Source organism: Hetaerina americana, unplaced genomic scaffold (genome assembly GCF_022747635.1).
Source record: "Hetaerina americana unplaced genomic scaffold, ioHetAmer1.1.p SCAF_4, whole genome shotgun sequence".
In the NCBI taxonomy this organism is placed as follows: Eukaryota; Metazoa; Arthropoda; class Insecta; order Odonata; family Calopterygidae; genus Hetaerina; species Hetaerina americana.
Window position 1 is genome coordinate 5266187 of NW_027286985.1, and position 27976 is coordinate 5294162.

The window sequence follows — 27976 nt, forward strand, 5'->3', positions numbered from 1 at the left end:
GTTTGGCATTCATGTTATGTTCCTAAGCCTTCTTTTTAGCTTTCTCACCCACAGAAACCAGCGTGTGATACTCTCAAATGCTTCTTCCTCTTGGTCTCCTGTGATGTCTGGACAGTGTCCTTGGGCCATATCTTTTCAATTTATTCGTTAATGATCTTCCTTCCCGACTTCTTTCCTCCCAGGCCCATACCCTTATCTATGCTGATGATTGCAAGATTTACAAGCAAATTAATAAAACTTATGACGGTATTCACCCTCAACTTGCCTTAAATCAAATTTCCGTATGGTGTGATACCTGGAGGCTTAACTTAAACCCTGGAAAATGCAACATCATGACTCTTGCTCTGAAAAAAACCCCTGATGTTCAACTATCCAATTAACTCAACTCCCTTAAATAGAGTAACAACCATGAAAGACCGTTGCGTTATAACTGGCAATAAAATACATTACTCCGACCACAATCAGGATGAAAAAATAAAGCAATGTCTCTATTAGGCCTTCTTTGCCGCTTCACCGAAATTAAAGATCCAATCGCACTCCATTCGTACTTCTCAACAATTGTCCTTCCCATAATATCATATTGCTCCCATAATGTTTTAAAATAAATAAATTAATGGAATATGGGTGGCTGGGGATCTAATGTACTAAATACATTCCTATGAAAATATATTTTTTCATTAAAAAATATTAATGAATATGCAATGCCATACTTTATGATACTGCCAATAATTTAATGCAGGAAGTACGAAGTTCTGAATGATATGCCTTACGTTTTAGTGAGAATGTTAAGATTCACTAGTTTCAAAGGTGCCTCGGATAGGTGTTGTTTGATAGGATCGATAGGAAGAACTTTCGATATAAAAACTGAAATGCGCGAGCGTATGTAGAAGTTTGATAAGCCTTTCATTTATATATCAAGCGGTACTTGTCTTAAAAAACACTGTGTAATTACTATATGTCTTGCAAAGAACATCTGTGAAACAATCTCGAAGGTTCCTATAGGAGTGAATTCTTCTGCAGGCATCGGTGAGGATAAATGCCTGCTCTGTTTTACTACTATTTGTAATTCAGGTAAGTCTCTTAGCAGAATATGTGGCGACTTTTCCTTCTCTGTCCATAACACGAGAAGTTCGAGACCAGTATCTGGCAGGATTAGGAAGTATCAGTTTCGTTGATAGAAGATGATTATAAACTTCAATACTTTGAATTGGTCGTCCGCCTTCAGATAAATGGTATCGAAGGAATAGACGTTTCGGTGGTTAGTTATAGCTCCTAATGTTTGATTTCCTAATTCCATATTTAAGGTTTTAGCCCTAGTTATTTATAATTATCCTATGTAGGTAATGCTATTTTTATAGATGTTAATGAATAAATTGCCACAGTTTTCCTCGACTCGATAATCGATGTTGCAGCTTGCCAGAGAGGGGAAAATATTAATTTGTTACATATTTTACCTAAAGCTCAATCTCATTTTCAGGAATAATGGGGAGGCTCGAATTGCTACAAACCCTTTCTGGTCATCAAGGGAGGGTTTGGAATGTAGCATGGAATCCTCAAGGAGACATTTTAGCTTCCTGTGGCGAGGATAAAAGCATACGTCTCTGGACCAATGCCTCTTCAGGCCAAGTGGATAACAAATTAGCAAATTGGACATGCCGTGCGACATTGGTCGATGCACATCAAAGAACTATCCGAGCGATTGCGTGGTCTCCGTGTGGTAATCGTTTAGCTTCAGCTAGTTTCGATTCTACCACTGCCATTTGGGAGCGTCGCCAGCAGGTGAACAGCGGAAAAGGAAAGGACTTTGAATGTGTTGCCACTCTGGAAGGACATGAAAGCGAAGTAAAAAGCGTTTCATGGGCACGGTCTGGTCGTCTCCTGGCAACTTGTAGCAGGGATCGTTCGGTATGGATATGGGGAGTGGAAAATGGTGAAGATGAAGAGCTGGATGGAGAATTTGAATGCGCTGCTGTCCTTAACTCACATTCCCAGGACGTGAAGAGAGTAGCATGGCATCCTGAGAGAGAGCTTTTGGCGTCAGCTAGTTACGACGACACTGTTCGTTTGTACATGGAGAACCTAGCAGATGGTGAATGGGGTGAAATTTCTGTCCTTTCCTCGCATACATCTACGGTTTGGGGGTTGGCTTGGGAAAGTCATAGCTCCGAAAAATCAAATAAAGGGAATAGATTAGCTACTTGTAGTGGTGATGGAACAGTAAAGATATGGAAAGAATTTGGACCAAGTAATGAAGAAGGTGTGGCGCCTGGGCCAAATGGTTATCCATCATGGAAGTGCATTTGTACCCTATCCGGCCATCATGGTGGCCGTCCGGTGTATGATGTATCCTGGTGCCCCTGTACTGGGTACATAGCCACTGCCTGTGGTGATGATGCGATTCGCGTCTTTGGCGAGGCTGATGGAGGAGACTCCATTGAAATACATGAACCCTCGGTTGATATTTTGGCTACACAACGCTCAGCTCATTTACAAGATGTGAATTCAGTTTGTTGGAATCCTCAAGTACCTGGGCTTCTAGCATCTGCAAGTGATGACGGAGAAGTTAAATTATGGATGTTTCATTCTGATTAACAAAGAAATATCAATGCTTCATAGTGCTACCTTTGTCCAGTTTTTATTTTGATATTTTACCTCTCTCTGGCATTTAAGTGGGTTAGTTTGTATTGTTCTTTATGCCTTGTGTAGGTAATAAAATAATGAACAAATAGCTACTGCTTGTAACTCTCTTTTACCTGAGGGCCCTTAAAAGCAAAATAAAAGAGTAATTATTTGTAACCCCTATGGTAAATCTTTCCAGGATACTTAATCAGATACTTATCCTAGCCATTAATAAGATAATTGCGAGATTTTTCGAAGATGATTTGTATGGGTATTTTTCGGGGCACACTGTAAATTTCCCTTCTTTCCGAAAAGACATTATTTGTAGGAACCTGATTTGGTCTTGACATTATTCCTTTATTTACTACCACCTTTGCAATTTACTGTCAACAATAAATCATTTTTCAGTTCAATAACTCAAAATTTAGTTTAAATATATTTGTAATCCAGGTCAATAGTAGCATGGCATCCTGTCAAAACTTGAAATAAAATCTATACATCATGCATATTTTTGTTCTACTTGCTCCGGAGTACATATATGTACACCATGCATATATTTGTCCTGGTTGATCAGGAATACATATAGTTTATAGCACATTTTGTTGTTGGTAGATTTTCAGATCCATTTGAATAAGAAAATTGAATAAGAAAAAATATTCATAATGCCCGGCCTTTGGTACAAACAAGATGTGCTGCATTGATGACAGGGACGTTGAGTAAGGATATTAAGAAAAGACTCGTAAAAACTTTGATATGGAGCGTAGCTATGTACGGTGCGGAAACGTAGTCATTGAAGCAGGAGGATAGACATAGATTGGAGGCTTTTGAAATGTGGATGTGGACAAGTATGGAGAAGGTGCAATGGACCAAGAAGAAAACAAATGAGGAAGTACTTGGTATGGTGGGCGAGGAGAGGGGTTTGTTGGGAGAAATCCTACGGAGGCAGGAAAAGTAGATGAAGGGGGTACTGGCCGGCAGTGGGATGTTGAAGACTGTAATTGAGGGGAGAACGCTCGGCAAACAAGGAAAGGGATGGAACAGGATAGGGATGTTGGATGGGATGAAGGGAGGAAGGAAGTACTCTGAGATGAAGAGGGACCTGATGTAGAGTAGGATACTGGATTTAGTTTTGTTAGGATTCCCAAAATATTAATATGGTAGTTGTGTCCATCCAAAAACCTACCGTAACCGGTGGATTACCTAATAATAATAATAAGTCAACAGATTCAGGCAAGATGTAGTGGAAGTTGGTCATTATGAGAAAAACAAATTTACACTTTTCCACAAATTTATTTGTCACCTGCAATGTGTTTCAGTTCATCGAACCATCTTCAGGTACAAGACATGATTCAAATTGTGATACATTATATTTTGACCTGTTTGGGAAAGTGTGGGGGAAGAAAAGGGTGAGGAGTAAGGTAGGCAGGGACAAAGAGGGGAAATATGGGAAACCCAAAGAAACAGAAAAACTAAAGAAATGGAGAGGTAAGTAGAGGGGGGAGATAAGCCCCCATTTCCCAACTCGCACTTGAGCAGTCTGAGACATGTACAGGTTGCAGATTAGCCTCCTTTCCCTCCAATCTATTCCTATTTTCTGCAATATACTCATTAGTTTTTCCCATTTCACTCCATCAAACGCTTTTTCGAAATCTGCAAAACAGATAAATACCTCCTGGATGTGTTCTATATTCCTTTCGAATAATAATATCATTACCTCAATGGCATCACCTGTGCCTCTGCCCTTCCTAAACCCAAACTGATCATCCCCTAAGTAATCATTTGGCCTATTCTCTATCCTTTTGTTTATGATCCTGAGAACAACTTTAGCTGCGTGTGATATCAAACTTATCGTCCTGTAGTCCTCACATGATGTAGCCTTTACCTTTTTCAGAATAGGAACTAAAACTGATCTCACAAAGTCCTCCGGCCAGATTCCTTCCTCATAAATACTACGAATCACCCATATAGCCTCTTCCTCCCACATTTTCCTAAACAATTCAATAGTTCTGTGGGAATGTTATCCACCCCCACAGCCTTATTTAGTTTCATCTCCCTTAATGCCCTTTCTATCTCATTGTCTAGTATGCCTGGACCTAAGCTGTCTTCTTCTATGTCATATTCTTTTTCAATGTCTTACTTTGTTGGTCTGAGTTCTTTACTATACAGTTCTTCTATATACTCCTTCCATCTCTCTTGGATCTTTCCTGCATCAACTATTACCTTACCCGCCTTATCTCTAACTGTCAGCATATCTCTTCCTTTCTTACTTCCCGATAACGATTTAACTTTGCTGTACAGCGCACCGATTTCACCCTTCCTCTGCAGACTTTCCATATTCTTGCACTGCGTCTTCCACCATGCTTCTTTTACTATATTTGTTGCCCGCCTAAATTTATTGTTTAATTCTTTGTACTTCAGTTTGCTTAATTTTGTATTTACATTCTTCCATTTTCGCCACTCATCCATCTTTGTAATCATCTCTTCTGTGATCCATGGTTTCCTATTCCTTTTTGCGTTATTGGTTCCAATAGTGTCTTTTGCGGCTTTCGATAACCCTTTCTTGATACTTTCCCATTTTTCTTCGATAGTACTTGGCTCTTTACCATCCTCCGTGATTTCCTCTACCGCCTGTTTGTATTCCTTCCTTTTCAAACCATTCAATGCTTCTACATTCCATTTTCTAACTCGCCTCCCCTGCCTTATCTTTTTGAAATGGAAGCTACATTTCATGACAAATAAATTGTGGTCAGAGTCCGCATCCGCTCCCGGGAAGCTGTGCGAATTTATCACACTGTTCCTAAACCTGTGTCTAACCAGAATATAATCTAGCTGATACCTCTCTGAGTCACCTGGCATTTTCCATGTATACCTGCGTTGTTTGTGGTGTCTAAACCAAGTGTTGGTGATGACTAACCCCTGTTTCCTGCAGAACTCAACTGCTTTCTCCCCGCGGTCATTCCTCGTGCCTAAACGGTAGTCCCCCACCTCATCACCATCTCTTCCTTTGCCTACCGTCGCATTCCAATCCCCCGTCACTATCAAATGTTTCCCTGCAGGAACATATGCGATTATGTCCTCTAACTGATCGTATATCCTATCGACCTCTTCTTCCTTATGGTTGCTCGGTGGCATGCATTATTCTATCCGTTACCTGCTCTATGTTGACTACGCTTCTTCCTACCTCTTTATTTAATACTATGGCAACCCCTCGTTGGCTCTCGTCCCCGCCGCTGTATATTATTCTAAAATTATCACTCCAGTTATCCCCGCTATCCTTCCAGCTCACCTCGCATAGACCTAAAATATCTATTTTTCCCCTTTCCATCTTACGCTTAACATTCTCCAATTTCCCTGTTCTCATCATTGTCCTAACATTCCACGTTCCTATTCTAACCGATTTGCTCTTCTTCTCCTGCGTCTTCTGTCCTGCTGCTGCCGGTTTTCCCCGGCAAGGGTTTCGTAGGATGACGACTGCGGAAGCCTTGCCTCCCCCGCTGCCGGACACGACACACGGCTGATTGGGTCGAGCCCCGCAGTTGCCAGGACTCAAAATCTCTGTATAGTCCATCATGTTAATCTGGGAAATGATAATTGAGGTGGTTTCCCGTTGCCTTCCTCAATAGTGTTTTTAACGTGACACCATCACTTACTGGCCGCCCCACTGGGGTCAGACGCCATTGCAGCTGCCTCACTGAGGAACAGACGCTGCGTGGACTACCTTTCGTCTGGCTCCTAACCTTCGACCTATCTGGCATGGGTGACCCTACCTGGAGCAATTATTATTGCTCCCGCCAGCACAGCTCTAGGGGTCATGGGAACGCACAAGCCCTTCCACCACGTCAAGGTTCTAGTCTGGGGAGGGTGTGGCTCATTAATGAAAAATAATTAATTAATAAAAAATTTACATTTTACAAATATTTATTTTATTCTGCCGGCACTTTCATCCTATGGAATGCTTTCAATAACCGTCATATAAACAGCAATATCATAATAGATACAACAGTGACTTTTTTTAGAGTTCCTAGCTTTTGAGTAGAACATTTTTTTTGCAGCCATCAAGTCGATTCTCCTTTGGCAATATCATTTGAATGTGGTAATGGGGTACCAAAATGAGTATTCTATGGATAACATGAGATTTGTTTTAATTTGAATCAGCCCAGTTCATATCTAAGTATTCGCTTTGAGTTTATTACACTTAATTTAACATTCAACTCCTCCTTGGTTGTCATGCTTAAAAAACTTCTTCCTTGATTTCATTTGATAATTTTTTGTGCACAAAAAAATAACAGCAAAAAAGTGACTTTTAGGGCCTCATAAAATGGATGTATCAAGTCTTCTCAGTCCAACAGGTTATTCAATTGAAATTTTTATTCCCATGAAGCACTTTCTCTGTTACCAGATTGTCTCTCTGTTGACCGCAGCTAACATTTTTTAATATAAAATTATCACAGAATCCTGCAACATACAGTACCTGTATATTAGAGAAGGGAGACTTTATTTCAAGTTGACCACATCTTGGTCATTAACGTATACTCTATCATTAATGCAGAACCCTCCTCTGAAAATAAAAGAATGGTAATATTAATAACTATCTAATCACTTTGGAGTGAGTATTTGGCTGGAAAACTATTATGAATAGCTGCAATCCACTTCTTCCACAGAACTGGGTCCTTAGGTAAGTTAAATTCTGATACTGTTGGTCTGGTATGACAATTACCCCCTACAGTTAGGAACACTGTCCCTAGAAGGCATTTTACTACCCAAAAGTTGAATTTTATTATAATTAAATTCTTGAATAATCAAATATCCACAGGACGAGCTCTTATCTCACAAACTGTTTATTCTCGGCAATTAAAATATTGGCAAATGTTTCAAGAAACTGTTGGAGATGCCGCGACAGTAACTTTTTGACAGAGTTATTGGCTAATTTGCATTAAAATGCAACAATTTCACAGTGTAAAAATTATTCACCATCCCAGTCAAGGTGAATGATTTTTACTCTATGAAATCTTTGCATTGTAATGGAGAAATATGTCGATGCAATTCCAATAATATTTTTGAGAAGATTTCCATGGGATGATTTTGATAAATGTTTTTCTATTTGGGATTTCATATCTTCATTTAATGCTAACAAAAGCAAGAGTTTCATTGGCATTTCCGATGTCTTCTTCAGGTGAAGTGGAATGCATTCACATGGAGTTGCATGTGAAATCCTAAGCAGTAATACCTATATCCATTACCAGCAGTAGATACTATATTGTCAGTAGTGAGGGTGCTCATGTTAATGTGGTTTCTTGATAGAAATATTGAAGAAATCGATGTGATATTGGATAAATAGGTATGAGTTCATGATATGTTAAAGGTTCTGTCAAGTTAAATAGCTCATTTAAGAAGACAAGCGGTCGAGAAAAATCACTTTCACTGGAAACAGGTAACCTACAATATCACTATCAAAAAAGTTTAATGTTTGAAAATTCTAGTGGTTAGGACATTTTTTTGGTAGTCTAACATTTTTGATAGGTTTTAGATGGTCACAGACTGGATAATGTCATATGTCCAAGTCTTGCTCCTCAAGACTAAAACGTGACAACCTGCGCTACAATAAGCCATTCTTTAATTCCACTTTGTTTCTTCCTTTAATTCTACAATCCTATCCTTTTCCTCTCCATAATTTGCTGACTAGAAACCTCCCCTTTAACACTATCTTCAACATTCAATTTTCAATCAAATAGCTCTGCATTCATCCTCCCTGCGTCCTTTGGATTTCTCCCAAAACTTTTTCCTCCCCCACCATGCCTATGTTTCTTTCATTTGTTTTCTTTTCCATCTTTTCCGCCTTTTCCATCCTTCTCCACACTCATATCTCAAAAGCGTCCTATTAACCCCTATTGTCTTGCTTCAACCTGAGTAGTCTGAGACGTTTATCTAGTAGCCAGAGACATATGCAGGGCACGGCTAAGTTACCAAGGCATTTTTCCAATCTACTCCTGTTTTATATAATACCTTCATTACTTCTGCCCAATATACTCTATTAAATGCCTTCTTGAAATATATTCAACAAATGAATAAATCTTGGTTGTATTTTTATGTTTTTCTACAAGTGACTTCATTACTTATGTGGCATCACATGTACCTCTCTTCTTACAAACCCAAACTCATCAACCCCATAGTAATCATTTACCCTCCTCTCCATCCTTTTATTGATGATCCTACACCTTAGCTGCTTACAATATCAATTTTATAGTTCAAGAGTCCTTGTACATGGCTGCTTTTCCCTACTAGTTGGTAGTTTTTATGGTAGTTGACCGACAGCCAAGGTCATTGGTGTTATTAGGGATTGTTGGGAAAGAGAGGGACAAGAGAAACTCAGCATTGGAATTAGCCCATTCTTGTCGATAGGTGCCAAGGGGTCCGCAGTTGAATTGGACGGAGGTCATACTCAATCAAAGTGCTCTCCACAATGAACCTCAAGTAGGTATCGGGATACCACTGAAAAATATTTTTTGTCTCCAGGATTTGAACCCGGGCCCTCTCAGTGGGAAGTCTGTACCTTAGCCACCTAACACTTACCTATTCCCCTGCTTTTCCCTTTTTTTGAGGTGACCATCAATACTGATTGAACAGTCTTACAGTCAAATTCTGCTCTCATGTATGGCAAAAATGAGCTACTAAAAACTCTTTCTCCTTTCCTTAATTCTTGAGTAGTTTTGCAGGTCTCATCTATTCTCAAAACCTTCTTTGGTTTCAATGCTTTGATGTCTTTTCTATCCTGCATTCCAGATCCTATACTTTCATTATTTACAGCATATTCCATTTTTATATCTAATCTACATGACCTATTGTCTTTATCTCATTGTTTCTCTATGAATTCTATCCATTTCGTCAGAACTTCAATTATTAACCTTCTCAATGGTAATCCATGATTTCATTTTCTTATTTACTGTTCCTATATTCTCATTTGCAGCTTTCAATATTCCTTTATGATATGTTTCTATCTTTCCATTACTTTACTTGTCTACATGTTATTACTCATAAATGTTTTGACTACCTCCTAGTACTATTTTCTTTCCATCGCATTTCATGCTTCTATATTCCATTCCTTAGATATTACACTCAATTAACACTAAATTATAATCTGAATCGATATCTGCTTCTGGAAAACTGCAAATTAATTATACTGTTCCTAAATCTTTGCTTAACCATAACACATTCTATGATATGTTTCTGAATTAATGGGAATTTTTTTTGGGACTTTAAGTAGCGATTGTCGCTACCTTAGGACTAACAACTCTTGAGGTCACAGCTTAAAACTATTTCTGTTAGAGGGCTTTGTATTTGACATGTTGGAGGTGGAGTTTTGAGGAGTCGAGAGTTTGGAGAAGTGGAGGAGGGGCTTTGTATGAAGGTGATGTTTGAATTTGAGGACCATTCCAACTTATTAGTGGACCATAGAGTTGGTTTCCAATTGATCTCTCATTTGAAGAAAAATGTATTTTCTGGATTCTAAAGTGTGGTCCATCAAGTGATTATGACGCTATCATAATACAGGTATATCATATATAACCAGTTATTGACAATGTGCATGAATTTTACTCTATATGAACACTCAGAAAGTTGTAAATAAAAAGGGGTACAATTAATTGCAGATTGCTCAGAAATAAAATGGGAAGAGGATGATTTTAAGGAGGCCTGGGAAAAACCAGGGTGGGTCTTCCTTAAAAATGGGAGGATTTATACCAAAAGAAATCTAATACAAATACTTATTTCCAGACATAAGCACTGATGCTTCTTTTTTCTGACTTGGAGCTAGGTTGGGATGATGAGAAATAAATGGGACTGAGTAAGTGAAGGAAAGGTGAAATATTACAAGAGGGTACATTTTCTTACTACGTAGGAATCATTAGGATGCTTAATGGTTATCTTGGGGAGTAGAGGTATCATATGGAAGTGACATGCTTACCCTGTTCATGAAACTTCGATAAATTGAAAAGATAATGTATGGAACAATTCCATGGAAATAGTGGAAATTATATTGTAGAATTCATGTTTTTTTTCAGAAATTTACTGGGTTTCTTCAGATGAAAATTGGATGTGTCACTTATGTAAAGGGCTTGGCCAGAATATTAAGCCTAGAAAGAGCGACCTTACCATTGATCAAGTATCCGCAAGTTTCTCCAATACTTGTAAAAAACCTACATTTTGGAATTAAAATGGAATCTGGAACTATAAAGGTAGGTGAATGTACATGTTATCTGCACCTTGGAATATGGAGATGTGGCATGATACAGGATTTAAATGAGGATCAATTTGAAAATCATGTTGTTTTTGGGGTGAGTTTATTTTTCATTTGGGTTTGGGAACAATTGTTTGAATGTTTCCCTTGAGATGTAACCAGAATGAGAGTAATTATTCAGGTATTCAGTATTCATGGGATTGGTCAGGAACACAGGTAACACTTGTGCACAACCTTTGTGTTTTATTTGTGGACAATGAAATTGGGATGGCGTTGTTTTATTGGAAATCATTTGTTAGCTGGATGTCAGATTTATTGCCAAAATCTGTTCCCTTGTTATGGATCAGGAACTGGATGTAATTATTTGCCATTTGTGGAATCAGTGAGGTGGGAAATGTGTGATCATCAGGGCAGTCAGATAGGCTGTTGGACTTGTTTATCTCTGCAACACCTTGGGTTGACTACCTTTGGGTAACCCTATGGCACAATGCTTCATACCTGCTAATTATACTGAAGGGTTTGCTGCAAGAATTTTAACAGGAAGTGGTAAGGTTTAAGCTATAAAAGGGACTTAACAAAAGATGTGAAAGCATTCTAAAATGCATGTCAGTGTGTGCATTTGTAAATCTGAGAAACCATCAGAGCTGGAAATCCTAATTTTATTGAATGGAGTTAGAAGTTATGGAGTGTATATATATATATATATATATATATATATATATATATATATATATATATATATATATATATATATATATATATATAATGGGCTGACACAACATAACACAAATAGAAAAGAATAGACACATATAAAAGAACACTTACACGGTAAATTAATTATAAAAATATATATATATATATATATATATATATATATATATATGGGTAGCGGTAGTCCAGTGGGTAGAGCGTTGGACTGCTGACCGGAGGGTCCCGGGTTCGATTCCCGGGCAAGGCACTCTGGGCACCTGCAGCTCCACCCAAGCTGAAGTGATTTTTTCGGGTACCAGGTCTTCCTGGGAAACAATAACCGGCACAGGGAAAGGAACTGGCCCCCCTACTCTCATGTGTGAATTTTCACACGCCGTATAGGGCTTAGTACTGGGTGATCATCACCTACTAAACTGACCTTCGAGTTGATTACTGTGTTTATGGTTATATATATATATATATATATATATATATATATATATATATATATATATATATATATATATATATATATATATATATTTTTTAAGGTAATCTACCGGTTAAGGTAGGTTTTTGGATGGACACAACTACCAAACAAATATTTTATTACTCCTAACAAAACACAAAATCCATCGTCCTACTATATCAGGTCCCTCTTCATCTCTGAGTACTTTCTTCCTCCCTTCATCGCGTCCAACATCCCTATCCTGTTCCTTCCCTCTCCTCTTTTGCCCAACATTCTCCCCTCTATCACAGTCTTCAACATCCCACTGCCGGTCAGCACCCCCTTCATCCACTTTTCCTGCCTCCATAGGATTTCTCCCAACGAACCCCTCTCTTCGCCCACCATACCAAGTACTTCCTCATTTGTTTTCTTCTCTGTCCATTTCACCTTCTCCATTCTTCTCCACACCCACATTTCAAAAGCCTCCAATCTACGTCTATCCTCCTGCTTCAATGACCACGTTTCCGCACCGTACATAGCTACGCTCCATATCAAAGTTTTTACGAGTCTTTTCTTAACATCCTTACTCAAAGACCCTGTCATCAACTCCCTCCTCCTTGTGAAAGCCTCTTTGCCTAGCGCAATTCTCTCCTTACGTCCCTACTACTTTGACCGTGTTGGTCCAAAACATTACCGAGATACGTAAACTGTTCTACCTGCTCTAGTTTTTGCCCTCCTACTTTAATGTTAAGCTTAGCCTTTTTCTTTCCAGAATATCGCATAACTTTTGTTTTCTTAATATTAATTATCATCCCATACCTGTCGCACTGAATTTCCAATTCACTCAGCAATGCCTGCAGCCCCTTGGCTGACTGATAAACCAAAGCCTGGTCATGAGCAAACCTAACTGATTTTACGAATTCCCCGCCCCCTTTCATTCCTACCTCCAGTTCTTCCCATGCCTCTTTGATCATTTCCTCTGCATACAGGTTGAACAGCAAAGGTGATAATGGGCAACCCTGCCTTACACCCCTTCCTAACACTGCCCATCCTGACTCCCCGTTTCCCACCCGCACCTGAGCAGTCTGATACATGTACAGGTGGTGGATTTTATTTCGTAGCAACTTTTCTGGGTAACCGCGTTTGAGGAGTGCAAGGTGTAGATTGGCAAGGTATTTGTTGAGAGTGGCTGTGGTGTTGCAAATTCGGTGTCCGCGGATAGAGAGAGAGTTAGGAATCGAGCGTTTCGTGTGTTGAGGATGACAGCTTGTATGGTGTAGGTATTGCTGATGGTTAGTGGCTTTGATGTGTACTGAAGTAGTGAATTTGTTGTTTTGAAGTGAGATGTCTGTGTCAAGAAGGGTGATGGTGGAGTCTGAAATGGAAGAGGTGAATTTAACCGTGAAAGATGAATTTAAGGCGGATAAGAAATTGTTGAGAGAGTCAGAGCCATGTGTCCAGAGAATAAAAATATCGTCTATGTAGCGGACCCAGAAAAGAGGTTGAAGGGGTTGCTGTGACAGGAAGGTCTCTTCGAGATGGCCCATGAAGAGATTGGCGTATGATGGTGCCATCCTCGTTCCCATCGCCGTGCCTTTTGTCTGTAGGTAAAAACAATTTTGGAAAGTGAATGCATTTTTTGTTAGGACGAAAGTGGCAAGATTGAGGAGAAATTCCGTTGAGGGGCGCTGTGGTAGGGGGCGTAGAGAAAGATAATGCCGGAGGGAGGATAAACCTTCTGCATGGGGAATAGAAGTGTAAAGTGAGGTAACGTCGATGGTGGCCATAAGTAGGTTGGGTGTGGAGGGAATAGAGACGGAATTTAGACGGTCGAGGAAGTGGTACGTGTCTTTCTTGAAGGAGGGCAAGGAGAGTACAAGTGATTGTAGGTGGTGGTCAAGGAATGCGGAGATTCTTTCGGTGGGAGAATTGTAACTGGAAACTATAGGACGACAGGGGATGTTGGGTTTGTGTATTTTTGGGAGGAGATAAAACTGGGGTGTTCTGGGGTTTGGGGGTGAAAGTAGGGATATGTCTTGGGAGGTGAGGCCTTCTTCTGGTCCGGAGTGGAGGAGAAAAGACCGAATTTCGGTTTGGAAAGTTTGTGTTGGGTTTTGGGTTAGAGTGGTATAGGTGGATGTATCGTTCAGGTGAGCGAGGGCTTTGGAAATATAATCATTGGTGTTTAGAATTACAACAGAGGAGCCTTTATCGGCGGAGGTAACAACGATGTTAGGATTGGACTGTAGGGTTTTTAGGGCATGACGTTCGTTCATGGAGAGGTTATTTTTCGGTCTGAGATGTTTTCTGAAGGATTGATTGGAAACTTTTTCGATGAGAAGACGTATAAAAATTTCGACAGGATGGTTACTAGGAAGGGGTTTTGGCTCATGAGTTGAAGCCGGGCGGAATTTGTCAAGTGCGGGATTGGTTTTTAGGTTACTGAAAGGTTTACTTTGTGATTTCCAGAAGGCGCGCCATCGAAGGTTTCGGCAGAAATTGAGGGTATCAGTGAGTATGTTTATGTGGTTTATTTTTGGTGTAGGGGAGAAGGATAGGCCTTTACTAAGAACGGATATTTCATTGTCTGAAAGGCTGGTGTTTGAAAGGTTTACAATGTCATGGGCATTGTCGGAGGGAGGGGGGGTGTTGGGATTGTTCGGTGGTGGCTGGCGTTTTGGAAAAACCGGAGGGCCTTTGGGAGGAGGGGGAAGGTTGTAAATGCTGCGGAGGTCAGGCTTATATTGAAAGAGTGGGGGTGGTTGAGGAGGAGGTGGCGGGAAAGGGTGAGAGTGTGGAATTTTGAGACCAACTCGGAAGTAGGAAATATACAAGTTGGACAGCTTTTTAAGGAGAGTTTGACGTTTTTGTTGGAGGGAACGTAGGGCAGACGAAATTATGGCGTTGAGTTGTGGAATTAGGTGAGCAGAAGCCAAAGAGATTATTTTAAAGAGGGAAAAAAGGTTTGATTTGTGTTGTTCACGAATGCATTGGTATTGCATAAGGATAAGGTGGGTGTATTCTAAAGATTTTTGGTAAGAAAATGCATTAAGTATGGGGTGGATATCGGGAAGAGTAGCAGATAGTGGTAGGGAAATGACTAGACCGTTGGGAACGATTCCTAAGGACAGGCAGGAGGTGAGAAACTCGGTGTGGCTTGTGTATTTGGCGAGCTTATAGGCGTGACGGCGAAAATTTCGGATCCAAGACGGAATGGGATGAGGGTGGTCCATGTTTAGGCGATTGAGAAAGTTGTGGAAAAGAAATAGGAAACGAAGGAAGACAGTGGTGAGGGAAAGGATAGCACATTCAAAATAGAGCAGAATCCGCGGCGCAAAACCTGGTGCTGGATCCCACGACGAACACAGAAGAGACAGGAACAGTAGCTAGGTAGCTTAATATCACGATTGTACGGAAAAACTCACACGAGCGGCACAATAATGGGCTGACACAATATAACACAAATAGAAAAGAATAGACACATTTAAAAGAACACTCACACGGTAAATTGTTCGAGCTTTCGGCCCTCTCAGGGGCCTTCTTCAAGAGAGAATGAAAATATGCTATGGCTGAGGAGAGGGGAAAGAGCTATGGGCGTGGAGGGGAGGTGTGAAGGGAATGCTGGGAGGGAAATTAAATATGGCGGTTAAGGGTGGGAATTTTAAAGGAACGGAAGGATAGTATGTAGGCGGATTCACGAGTTCTCACCTCTATGTTGGTGGCTGAATCAGGTAGGGATTCTAGGATGCTGAGGGAAAAACACTGGTCAAATGAAAGGTTGTGGGAATTGGCGTGTGAAGGGATAGGAAGAGAAGAGAGTGAGGCAGAATTACAGGAGTACCGGTGATTATTCATTCGGATGGATAAGGGGGTAATGCATTCACCTATGTAAAAGGAAGTGCAATGTTTGCATGATAAAAGATAAATAATATTTTTTGAGAGGCAATTAGCGTGGGAACGAGGTGAGGGGGCTATGAGGGGATGTAGGGAGAGGGGAGTAGGCATAATAAGAGGACAGGTTTTACATCGGGGGCGGTTGCAAGTTGGGGAAATATTGGGAAATTTGTCACGGGGGGGCGCCAAAGGGTTGGTGGATCTCAGAAGGTTTTTGAGATTGGCGGGTCATCTGTATGCGATAGATGGGCATTGGGGTAGTAAGGATGAGGTCGCGTCATTGTCATGTAAAATTGGAAACAGTTCTTTAAGGAGGGTTTTCAGTCTGTGTGATCCGGGGTAATAGGTGGTGCAAAGGTTGAGTCCTGCGTCAGATGTGGGCTTGTTATTGTGTGGTGTGTTTGGTCGGGTGGAACGGTGGATTTTATTTCGTAGTAACTTTTCTGGGTAACCGCGTTTGAGGAGTGCAAGGTGTAGATTGGCAAGGTATTTGTTGAGAGTGGCTGTGGTGTTGCAAATTCGGTGTCCGCGGATAGAGAGAGAGTTAGGAATCGAGCGTTTCGTGTGTTGAGGATGACAGCTTGTATGGTGTAGGTATTGCTGATGGTTAGTGGCTTTGATGTGTACTGAAGTGTGAGTTTTTCCGTACAATCGTTATATATATATATATATATATATATAATGCTCCATGCATATATATATATTTTATGCTCCATGCATATATATATATATATATATATATATATATATATATATATATATATATATATATATATATGGTGAATGATAAGCTATCTCCCCTTTGCAGAAGGGGAAAAATGTATTCTTCAAACCCAAATAAATACTGCATGTAATTTTAACACCCCGTGCCCATAGTAGTTGTGTTTTGATTTTTAGGCTAAGGAAGGAAGGAAAGAATGTTAATGTCATAGCAACATAAACTCATTCCACAAAAATCTGTATCACTCCAATGAAACTTTCAATGAATTTTCTGTGTCTCAACTTAGATCTGAGCCAATTGACATTTTGCGGCTAAATACCTATATGTAAATGTCAAACTAATGTCATATCTGACTGGCTTATAATGGCTGTTGTGAAGAAATGAGCTTTTTCCTGAACTTATATGCTATGTAGGAGGGCGGTTGGAAAGTTAAAGGTGAGGGCCTGTGTTTTTTTGGCTAAAGGAAGGGAAAGGTAGTGGCCTCCCAGGTTGTATCGACTGCCAAAAATGCATAAACAGGTGATGCCAATTTGACCATTGTTTGTCCTCTCACACCTTCTGTGATGCAAATTAAACCTAACGATCCAAAACTACTCATGCTTCAAAACCATATAAGGAGTAAAAGCTCAATCAAAATTTCCAAAAAGCTAAAAGGAATTGATTTTTTGGGTAAAGCAACACCAGTTTCTTTTGATAAAATGATTTATTCACTTGTGTGCCTAGATTGGAAGCCTTACCTAAAGCTCAAAATTTATTCCAGGACTCCAACATTTCCCCAAAAATTTCAAAAACATTAATCTCCCTTATTAAAATGGCATTTATTTAAATTATTTCAGTTTCAACCACAATTTTTACATCCAAACAGATGGTCTAGCTATGGGTTCCTCTCTTTCCCCTCTTCTAGTCAAAATATTCGTTAATTCGTTAGAAGAATATCTGTTCAAAAGTGATGATAAACACAAGGAAAAAGTGGTGTATTGGTTCAGCTACATTGATGATATTTTTTGCCTGTGGACAGGGTCAAACCACCAGTTAGGCTCCTGCGCTAGTCGGAAAAATACTTCAGAAAAATCAATGGCCTTAAATAGAAATTCCTCCTCTTAGTCCTCAGCATTTAAAGACTTCAAGTGATGTTTGATTCCATTCCTGGGAGATATCTCCTATAAAATCTCCAATCACCTTCCTACGTCACTCAAAGCAGCCGTCTACCCACTCCTTATTCTCTCCAAACTCATAGCTGATGGCAAAGACAAACAGGATACACTTTTTAAATCAGGCATCTATAAACTAAAATGCAATAATTATGTCTGTCAAACTGGGAAGAATTTCAAGACACGAGCCAAATAATACGCCAGGTGTCTTAAAAGTAAAAACTCCAATTCCCTCTTCGCAAAACACTTCAATGATTATAGACACAATAGCAATTTTGTCCCAGAAATACTGCATATCCTCCTGAAAGGATTTAAAATGTACGCTCTTGAGTTAATCAAGATTTGAAGGCACTTGGCTGACCCTGAAACAATATTTTGTGATGAGTAATTATATACTCATCTCTCCCTTCTCCTTTCAGTGATATTGACCTTGAGGAAAAACAAATCCAACCGTTCAACAGACCCGTTTTGCCTCTACCCCTCCCATGGCCCTGACCACACCCAATTCCATGTCATAACCAAGGCACCATTGCCTTTCCCTTCCCTTACCAGAAAAAACCCTCGCCTTCAACTTTCCACCCTCCCTCCCCCTCCTACATAGCCAATTCATCCCCTATGTCCTAAGGGTATATATTCAACGGCTGCATGTGAGCCAAGCTTGTACATGATGGTGCCACAAGTCGGTGAAATGTATAGTGCCTGAAAATAAATTCTGTGGAAAATTACAAACTCATTTAATATGGGCATTAAACAATTCCATGAAGAAAAGCCTGAAAGTCAACAGTATATTCTTTTAGGAATTTATTGCAATTTTTATACAAATCACTACAGCCATAACTCATGGAAAAAACTGTAATGGAGGGTGGTGTATTTAATTATCTAAAGAGGAAGCAAAAATATTGATTTGGGCAAATGTGAGATACTCAATGTGTATTTCTCACATACTATTCCGGAGAATGCTAAAAGGGTATGAGATTGTTGTTACAAGGTGTAGGGTTGACTCAACAGAATCTTGCCATATCTCAAGAATAAGAGCTACCCACTACACCCACTTTAACAAAATCCAGAAGAGCCGAAGAAAAATACAACTGGAAAAGTTTCAATTTCTTCTCCAACAACATTAGTTTCACTATCAGGCCATTCCACAGTTTGCTGATTCATGCCTATGGATAGGCATTCAGTTTAGTGTTTCAGTGACTACTCCCAGCAGCAATTATGTCCTTCCTAAATTTTTCAAAACATTAAACTACTATTTTCCTAAATTTTCAAAGAAACTGCGCAACAGTAACTTGAAACAGAGTCATCTGCTAATGTGCGTTTCAATGCAACAATTTTAGAGTGCAAAAATCATTCGCCTTGACTGGGATTCAAACCCAGATCCCTCAATATCCGGTCGAGTGCTTTAGCCACTTAAGCTACCAAGGCGTCCTCTTAAACTGTGAAATTTTGAGGCTTAAAAGGAACGAGATGTTGTCACAAAATACCGTACATACAATGTCACAGGCATACATATTCGTACGCGTAGCGCCAAAGTCCACGAGGTTAAAGCCAACTTATAAAAACATAGGCTGTTTATACCTTGACTAATTTCCAAAGAAACTGCCGGAGATGCCACAACAGTAACTTATAACGGAGTCATCCGCTAATGTGCATTTCAATGCAACAATTTCAGAGTGTAAAACTTATTTCAGAGGGTATTTCGTCACAACATCTCATTCCTTTTAAGCCCAAAAATTTCAGAGTTTAGAAGGATGCCTTGATAGCTTAACTGGCTAAAGCACTCGACCGGATATTGAGGGATCTGGGTTCAAATCCCAGTCAAGGCAAATGATTTTTACACTCTGAAATTGTTGCATTGAAATACTATTTTCCTGGTCAATTTGCCTGGTATTTAAATTAAAGATAAAATGGCATCATAAATTCACTTGCACCGGCCAATTATGGAACTGTAAGACATTTTTTTAGATGTTTTTAAGTTAATTTATTTCATGCCAGGATATTTTTATGGCATTTGTTGGATTTATTGAATTGAAGATTACAAGGTTTTAATGTATGTTGAATGTTCATTTTCAACTATCACAATGAATTTGAGAAACTCAGTTCTATGAACTTATGAAGTATTAATACTTCTTAAGGAAATAAATTGAAATCTAACAGTCGTGCTCTGGCAAAAGTTCTTTAGAATTTTAGACTAGCTCCTGAAATTAAGTTATTAATGTAAAAAAGTTATTTATCAAAAATAGGTTCATTAACATCTAGTAGTGTACGAGATGCTAGCTCGTACATGCTAAATGGTCAAATCTATCATTTGAATATTTGTAACTATGGGTTATTAATGAGTTAATTACGGTTATATTGATTAATGGTAGATGTTGGATGGTCCTTGAGATTAAATGCACATCTTTCAGGTTTTTATGAAATAGTTCTCAGAAAAAAGGAATACTGGTTCTTGACCTTGTCCAACCATTCTATTGTTTTTGCCCCTTCATCCTATCCAAGTTTTCTCTCCCTTTTCACTTTGGATTTCCACCCCACAAACAGCCTAGTTTGGATCACAATTTAGTGCTCACAAAGTGTACTTTTGGTGACTACAGTACACCAGTACACTTAATGGGTTGAAACAGTACCTCCATGTACTCCAGCAATGACTCTTTACTCATAAAGTGATGCCGTTTTCAAAAAAATATATTTTACAAAGTTGTGTACTTATATAAGTATCAAGGAACCATTTAAATGCTGTAAGCATATTTTTAATCATCCATACTTTCTTATTTGCATGGTTTTGCCCAAATATTATGCAAGTGGCAATATTGTGATTGGATATTAGAGCCTATGTGCTCAAGTTTGTTAAAAGCAATGAGTCAGGAAAAATTGTTGGTTCAGATTAGGAAGTTCAGAATGATAAATACTAGAAAATGATGCATCAAGGAATGATGAATGTGATATACAGGGTCGCACCCAAAAGTGGTAGGACTGATTTTTTTAAAAGAATTTTATTGACGATATACTTACATCGACTTAATAATCTTCAAAGTATGCTCCTTGAGATGCTACACACTTAGTATAACGTTGCTCCCATTCCCCGTACGCCCGCTGGAAATTTTCTTTGGGGATGCCGTTGATGACCCTCGTCGAAGCCTCTTGAACGGCCTTTATCGAGTCAAAACGTCGTCCCTTGAGCTGTCTTTTCATCAGGGGGAAGAAGAAGAAGTCAGGTGGTGCCAGATTGGGAGAATAGGGCGGGTGCGGCAACGTGGCAAAGCCGTATTTGGCCAGGAGCTGTCTGACGACGAGCGCACCATGGCAGAATTTTCGGCACCATCTTGGCGCACACCTTGCGCATGGCCAAATCCTGTGAAATAATGCGTTGGACGTTGGATGCAGACAGACCCAACTGGTCTGCAATTTCTTCACTGGTTAAGCGTCGGTCTGTGTTCAGCAGTGTCCTCACTCTGTCCACATTCGTGTCGGTTCTTGCCGTCGACGGCCATCCGAGCGATGGTCGTCTTCAACGAGCTCCCTACCCTCTTTAAACAACTTGTGCCACCTCAATACTGTGGAACGGCTTAAGGCAGTGTCCCCATGAGCCTGCTTGATCATATCGAGGGTCTCAGTTGCCGTCTTCCCGAGTTTCGCACAAAACTTAACGGAATAACGTTGCTCTAAATTCAGATTCATTTAGTTTTTTGACGCGGACAAAAAACTTGCTTCACTAAAAACGGTGTCCTCACTCAAAGACAGCCCGCAGGCGACTGAGGTTGGGGTCGGTCTGTTGCTAAGAGCCCCCTCCACCTTAACCTGCCAGGCAGACCCCCCTCCACCGCTCCGTTCGCGCCAGAGAAAATCAGTCCTACCACTTTTGGGTGCGACCCTGTAATTCAGTTATTTCACTAGGTCAGAAGTTATTTCATAACTTCAGAACTGGAAGGAATGAATGATGGACATGGGGAATAATAGAGGAATAATAGATTGAAGTTTCACTCTTTTAACCTTAATTGAGCAAAATCTTTGGAGTATCTAAAATAGGACACTATAATCACTACTGTAACTCCCCTCATGAGCTGCTTTGTTGTTCCACCCTCAGAAACATTCCTCATGTGATGAGAATGGAGAAGGCGTGCTAATCCATAATGTGGTGAAGAAGCTGGAGTCCTGGGCTCCCCTCTCCCTGGCTGCATCTTGGGATAAAGTTGGGTTGCAAGTGGAACCCAGTGGCCATTCACATAGAGTGAATCGCATACTTCTCACCAATGACCTCACTGAAGTGGTAGTGAAGGAGGCCATAGAAAAGGGTCCATTTGGCATGATTGTGTCTTATCATCCACCAATATTTCGGCCCCTGAGTACTCTCACTAGTACCACCTGGAAGGTGAGCTTTAACTGCATGCTAGAATAGTAGGGGTGAGGAAAATTTGGTACATATATGAGTATGTGTCATGTGGGTGAATTGGGATGGTTGACAATTAAAAAATCAACTAAGTGCCACTCCTTCCTGCTCTCTGGAGTAGTGCCATTTATTATTATTATTTATTTGCCCAGAGGACACAATATATCATGATACAATCATTATACATGTATATAGAGCACGTCATAGAAAAGAAAACAATTTCACAAAAAAAGAGATGACAATATCACAAAAGAAATGCTATAACCCACAGCTCAGATACTCATTTACTCTGTAAAAACACTTCTCTATTAAGTATGCTAATACGGTTTTTTTTAAAAGATATATATTTTCTATATTTTTAATATCTGCGGGTAAGTTATTGTACAATTTTGAACACATGACCTCCGGGGCCCTCTGGATGCCAGTGAGAGGTTTGTTATTTTGACATGAATGTCCTTACATCTCCTGGTTTCATGTGTATGAAAGCTATTGTTCCTAATAAAATTTGCCGTATTCTTTTTTACTTATATAACACTCTGATATATATATACACAAGGTACAGTGAGCAGTTCAAGTGATATGAAATAAGGGCGACAATGAGCACGATACTTTAATTTGCACATGCTTCTCACTATCTTCTTTTGGATGATGAACACTTTATTAAGAAGGGAGGAAGGCCCCCATATTACAATACAATATGACATGCTTAAGTAGAATAAACCATAGTATAATGTTTTCAAAACATATTGGCTTATACTATGCTTTAATACAAATATTACATAGAATACTCTATTCAGTTTTTTACATAGTTGTTCTATATGTGTATCCCACTTCAAATTACTATCTACATATATTCCTAATACTATCTAATATATTATATTACATATCTACATATATTAAAATGGCTTTTATTGTTGTGAAACTTGAGGTATATAAAAATTGGCAAATAGTTTCACAGAGAAGTTGCAATTTGAAATATTTTCCTTGGAAAATTAGAATTTACAAGGAATCTAAAAACTTTGGGGTCGGGTGCATAGAATTACCTATGCATAACGTAGCTTGTTTTTTCTCCACAGCCAAAATAAATGGGGAAACTTAGGAGATAAAGTTCTGTAGAAAATTTCAAGTTTTATCCCAAGTATATTTTATTTTGCAATTAAAACAAGTTTTCCCTTTTTTGTCTCTTAGATGGCTTAGTAAACATGTGCCAAATTTTGGTAGCATTTTTAGAACAAACAGATTATCTTTGGGTGTGATGTGCGATGCTTTATGTGTAATATGACCTGGGAAACTTCTGTTTTGTTTTTGATGGGGGATATTCTTAGAGTGATTGCATGGAGGGTTGATCTTCTTAGCTCAAATCTCACATCAATATTACATAACAAGGTCGTAAATGTTAAGTTTCCTATGCTCTAATTCCTATACTCTGACAATGAGATATTTGAATATAATGCAGGGCTACATGAGCTATCTCACCTAATACTAAGCTCTATCTATCTCTGCCCATCTCTTGAAATCAAACCAATCTTTGGGTTGATTACTTTGGTTGGTTGCTCTTTAGTTCTTAGTATGAGCAGTTACTGCTTGTATTTAAGAATGATCATAACCTATTCAAATTATTTGCAGGAGAGAGTAATTAGAGCATGCATTGAAAATAGAATTGCTGTGTATTCTCCTCATACTGCCTGGGATGCAGTGGAGGGTGGTGTAAATGATTGGTTGGCCTCTGCTTTTGGTGAGTTGCCACTTATTACATTTTATGGCAATAGCTTTAGTTTGTTCATTCATTGTGAAATTTAGTGAGTCAAAATGAGTTATATATGAGAGAATAAGTTATAATTTTTTGGAGATATTTATGATAACCCTGAAGGTACGTCATGCCATCAGCTTAATTGTGAACTTTCCCAATTGTACTTAAATAGAGGTGATATAGTTGTTCTGATTGGGTCAAATACTTCAGGAAAGCATGTTTGACTTTAAATGGATGTTCTGTGAAACTTAATATTGAACCAACCCGAAACCCTCCATGGGGATAGTCATCTTTAACATTTTCATAACCCATTTACGATTTACCTCAGAAATCGTATTCCACCATCAACATTTTTTTTGCAGTTACGGAAAAGGTCAGACCTCTAACTGTTAGCAAGACTTGGCCCCAAGTCAATGCCAAAGGAGGCAAATTAACCCACCACTTGGAAATAGTGGTTTCTAAGAGTGATGAACAGTTGGGGAGTTTCCTTGAGCTCTTGAGTGATTGTGCAGAGGAAATGGGAACTCACATTCATGACCTGTAAGATCTGTTTTATTTATATTATTTCTAGTAGTGTTGTTCAATTTTGATACATTTATCTGATAGATAATAATCTGTGAGAACATAATTTATTATTTGGGTGAACAGTAGTAATAAAATGATTTATCATTAGCTTGATTTGAATTTTTATTTTATTCTTTTGTGATGATGCTTCTCTAGATACAAAAAGAGAACAAGCATTTTGATTTTTATTAGTTGATTAAGTAATAATTAAGACAGCCGCCCCTGAATAATTATATGACTGAAATGAATTTCCAAGTACTTGAAAAGATTACATTTCAAAGTTATAATGTTGGCCATCATCCCATTGTACCCCTGGCTCATTTCTTCTCCTCATTTATACCTTGTTCATCTTATTGTAGGAGTAGGTACTGTTTACTAGGTTTTGATCATCATAATAATATTGCATCTAGTTTGTGAGAAGTTTGCAAGGGAGCAAAAGAAAATATAATATTGTCTTTATTGCTCATTGTCATTTACAACAGTTATCACTGTAAATATTGAATTACTGTAATTTTACGCTCTGGCCTCTAAGCTAGCAACTTCATTCCCTCATGACTTCCAACACTTAGATCTCGCATTCCCTTGCAACCTTCCTCCATAGTTATTCCCATGCCTATCTCCGTCATTGCTTTTGTTCAGGAGTCTATTAGAGGATTCGGGAAACATGGAACAAGGCTATGAGTGAAAAGCTTAATCAGTTAAAAATTTCAACTATCCATGAATGTATTGATCATTAAAAATGACACCCCTAAAATTAAGTAGCTGTGTCCTTCTACTCAAAGAGAACATTTTGTGCTTGTTTACAGGAAGGATGCTTCTGATAACACCAAAGTTATTACCTTTGTGTGTGATGAGGACTGTGTGCATCGTTTGGTGAAATGTGTAAAGTCATGGCCTTTAAAACCTCTTCATTTACAGTTTAGAGTAAATAAGTATGAACAGGTATGTATGAACAGGAGCCTAAGTGCTTTAAAAATTGACTGTAGTAAATTCAAAGAACTGTAGGAGATGTCATGACAGATACTTTATTTGAGTCATCCGCTGATGTGCACCAAAAGGCATGAATTTCAAAGTGTAAGAAACCATTCACCTTGATCCCTTGATGCTGTTTATGGATCCCTTGATCCCTTGAATCTGTCAAAGGAAAACACCTTTGTATTTAAACATTGGCTTAACCTCTTGGGCCCGTGGTAAAACATGAATTATTACAATAAATTTGTGACATTGTATGCTCAGTAATTCATCAAATATTGTTCTTTTTAAATCCCTAGAAATTCACAGTGTAAAAGGGTGCCTTATTAGCTTAACTGGCTAGCTAGTATTTGGCTGAACAACGAGTAGTCTGGTTTTGAATCCTAGTCTAGGAGAATGACTTTTACCCTGTGAAAATTCTCATATTTCAACTAAACTAAATTGTCAGCCAATATTTGAACATTTTTTTTTGTAGATCCCACTTCCTGGTTTTGGAGAAGGAAGACTGTGTACACTAAAAGAGCCTTTGATCCTACAAGATGTTGTGGATGCTGTGAAAAGTCATCTTAAGTTGAGCCATGTGCGATTGGCTGTGGCCAAGGATCTTGATCTTGGTGAGTAATAGTTACTTATGACACATTATGTAGCTATAAAAATTGATCATAATAGCTGAATTGTCTTTGACTGGCAGAAATAGCCAAACTGGTCAGTAATATATTTGTTTTTAATCAATTGTGAATTATGGAATAGTATATCCTGAGAATGGTTCTTTAATTAGATGATTTTTAGCAGTGGCAAATTTTAAGGTTCTTACGATACAAGCTCTCGACAATCCATCACTTAGAGTTATGTATTCATTCTAAATACCTTGTGTAAACTTTTTTTTTATGAAAATACATGCATCAGCTTTGATGACAAAAAGGTGGCTGCCAGGAAAAATGTTAAGCCCATGAATATTATCGTCAATGAAATGAAACTGGTGTCTTACTATGGTGAAAATAAACAGATCCATTTCATATGAAAATATTAGAACTCTCGGGTGGCATTTTACTTAATGAAGGATTAATATCCTTTAGACCTGAATCTTCACCTTACATACACTCATACCTCTCGACTAAAAAGAATTGTGGAAAAAGCAGCTTCCATGATATCACTCTGTATATGTACTGATGTGTGTGAAAATGCAAGCAGTTTGATTGAATCAAGGAAATCAACCGCATTGTATGTGTGACTTGAATCACATTCCTTAATATCTGTCCAAATGCTTTAACCTAGCCAACCCTCTAGTTCCATTGAGTGCAGCTATAAAAGGGATAAAGGCTCATGAGAAAGTATTGCGCCAACAAGTTCATTGTCCTACGATATCCAGAAATCAGAAGATTAAATTTGTCTCTTATTTATTTTCTTAATGCCATTCATTCACCTGATGGGTGATATCTTTTCATAACCATAGTCATGGTTAATTTGTCAGGGGATTTACTCAATTGCTAATTAATGGAAATGGGTGACAGCATTTAAATAATCTGAATGAAACACCTTGATATACAGTTGTATTGATCTTTAGTATTAACATTTTTATGTTCTTAGAATTTTGAAAATTAGACCTCTCTTCTTAAAGTTTTGGAAATTGTATCGAAGTTGATCAAATTTTGGAAGCTAGCAATTTCAAAAGAGTTTTGGTATTTGAGTTACAAAATGCTGCATAATCATATTTCCTGAGTGGCTAAGTTGCTTATTTCATAATGGTGAGGTGGCTGATGTACTGGCTTCCCACCCATAGGGTTCGAAGCCCGATGGGGGAAGATATTTTTCAGTGGTATTTCGATCCGTACTTGCGGTGCTTTGTGGAGAGCACTTTGAGTGAGTGTGTTGTCCGTCGGATGGGAGGTTAAGCTGCGGACCCCTTTGTGCCTTTCGTTAAGAGTAGGCTTATGGCAACACTGGGTTTCTCTCCACCCTTCATCTTTTCTTGCCCATCCCTAATGGTGCAAATGACTTTTGCTGTCGGTCACCATCCCTTAAAAACTACTACTCATGGCTCGGATGCATTAAATTTATACTGGAGTCCATGGTAGTAATTTTCATTTTTAATGGGGCCCTTTAAAATCCTTACAAATACAATCTTGTTGGCCTCTTGATCTGAATTACAATTCACTTTTTCAGACTCACGAGTTCAAACGGTGGCACTTTGTGCAGGTTCTGGATCTTCTGTTCTTGCTGGAGTCAGGGCAGATGTATTTCTAACTGGAGAAATGGGGCATCATGAAGTCCTTGAAGCAGTTCACAGAGGTTGCCATGTAATACTGTGCGAACACTCAAATACTGAGCGGGGTTTTCTGCGCCATCTCGTTGAGAACAAAGTCTTGAGCAACCTCTTTGATGGTGCTGTGGATGTGATAATGTCCTCGCAAGACAAAGAGCCCTTACAGGTTGTGTGATTGGATGGCAAAAGAATTCTTTTTTAAGTGAATGAGATCGGTGAATATGCTAAGCACTATTTTTTTTTAGTGCCAAATATCTTGTGTGTAACATGCAGCAGCATTAATA

The 27976-nt window shown here is 38.9% G+C and overlaps 1 protein-coding gene and 1 non-coding gene across 3 annotated transcripts; both read left to right on the plus strand.

The window, feature by feature from the left end:
• The first annotated feature begins 889 nt into the window (after positions 1-889).
• Ciao1 (cytosolic iron-sulfur assembly component 1) lies at positions 890-27976 on the plus strand. 2 transcript variants are annotated; one of them, XM_071590421.1, is made up of 8 exons: positions 890-1071; positions 10677-10850; positions 21841-22125; positions 23770-23878; positions 24256-24433; positions 25264-25399; positions 25905-26043; positions 27593-27976. In XM_071590421.1, exons 2-8 carry the CDS (start codon positions 10698-10700, stop codon positions 27865-27867), a joined length of 1275 nt encoding a protein of 424 aa, XP_071446522.1. In that variant the 5' UTR covers positions 890-1071; positions 10677-10697; the 3' UTR covers positions 27868-27976. The 2 variants fall into 2 exon arrangements, with proteins under 2 accessions (XP_071446522.1, XP_071446523.1); XM_071590422.1 differs by lacking the exons at positions 10677-10850; positions 21841-22125; positions 23770-23878; ... (2 more) ...; positions 25905-26043; positions 27593-27976 and adding an exon at positions 1478-2773.
• TRNAS-GGA (transfer RNA serine (anticodon GGA)) lies at positions 19510-19582 on the plus strand. Its single transcript has one exon. It is a non-coding gene; the product is annotated as a tRNA-Ser (tRNA).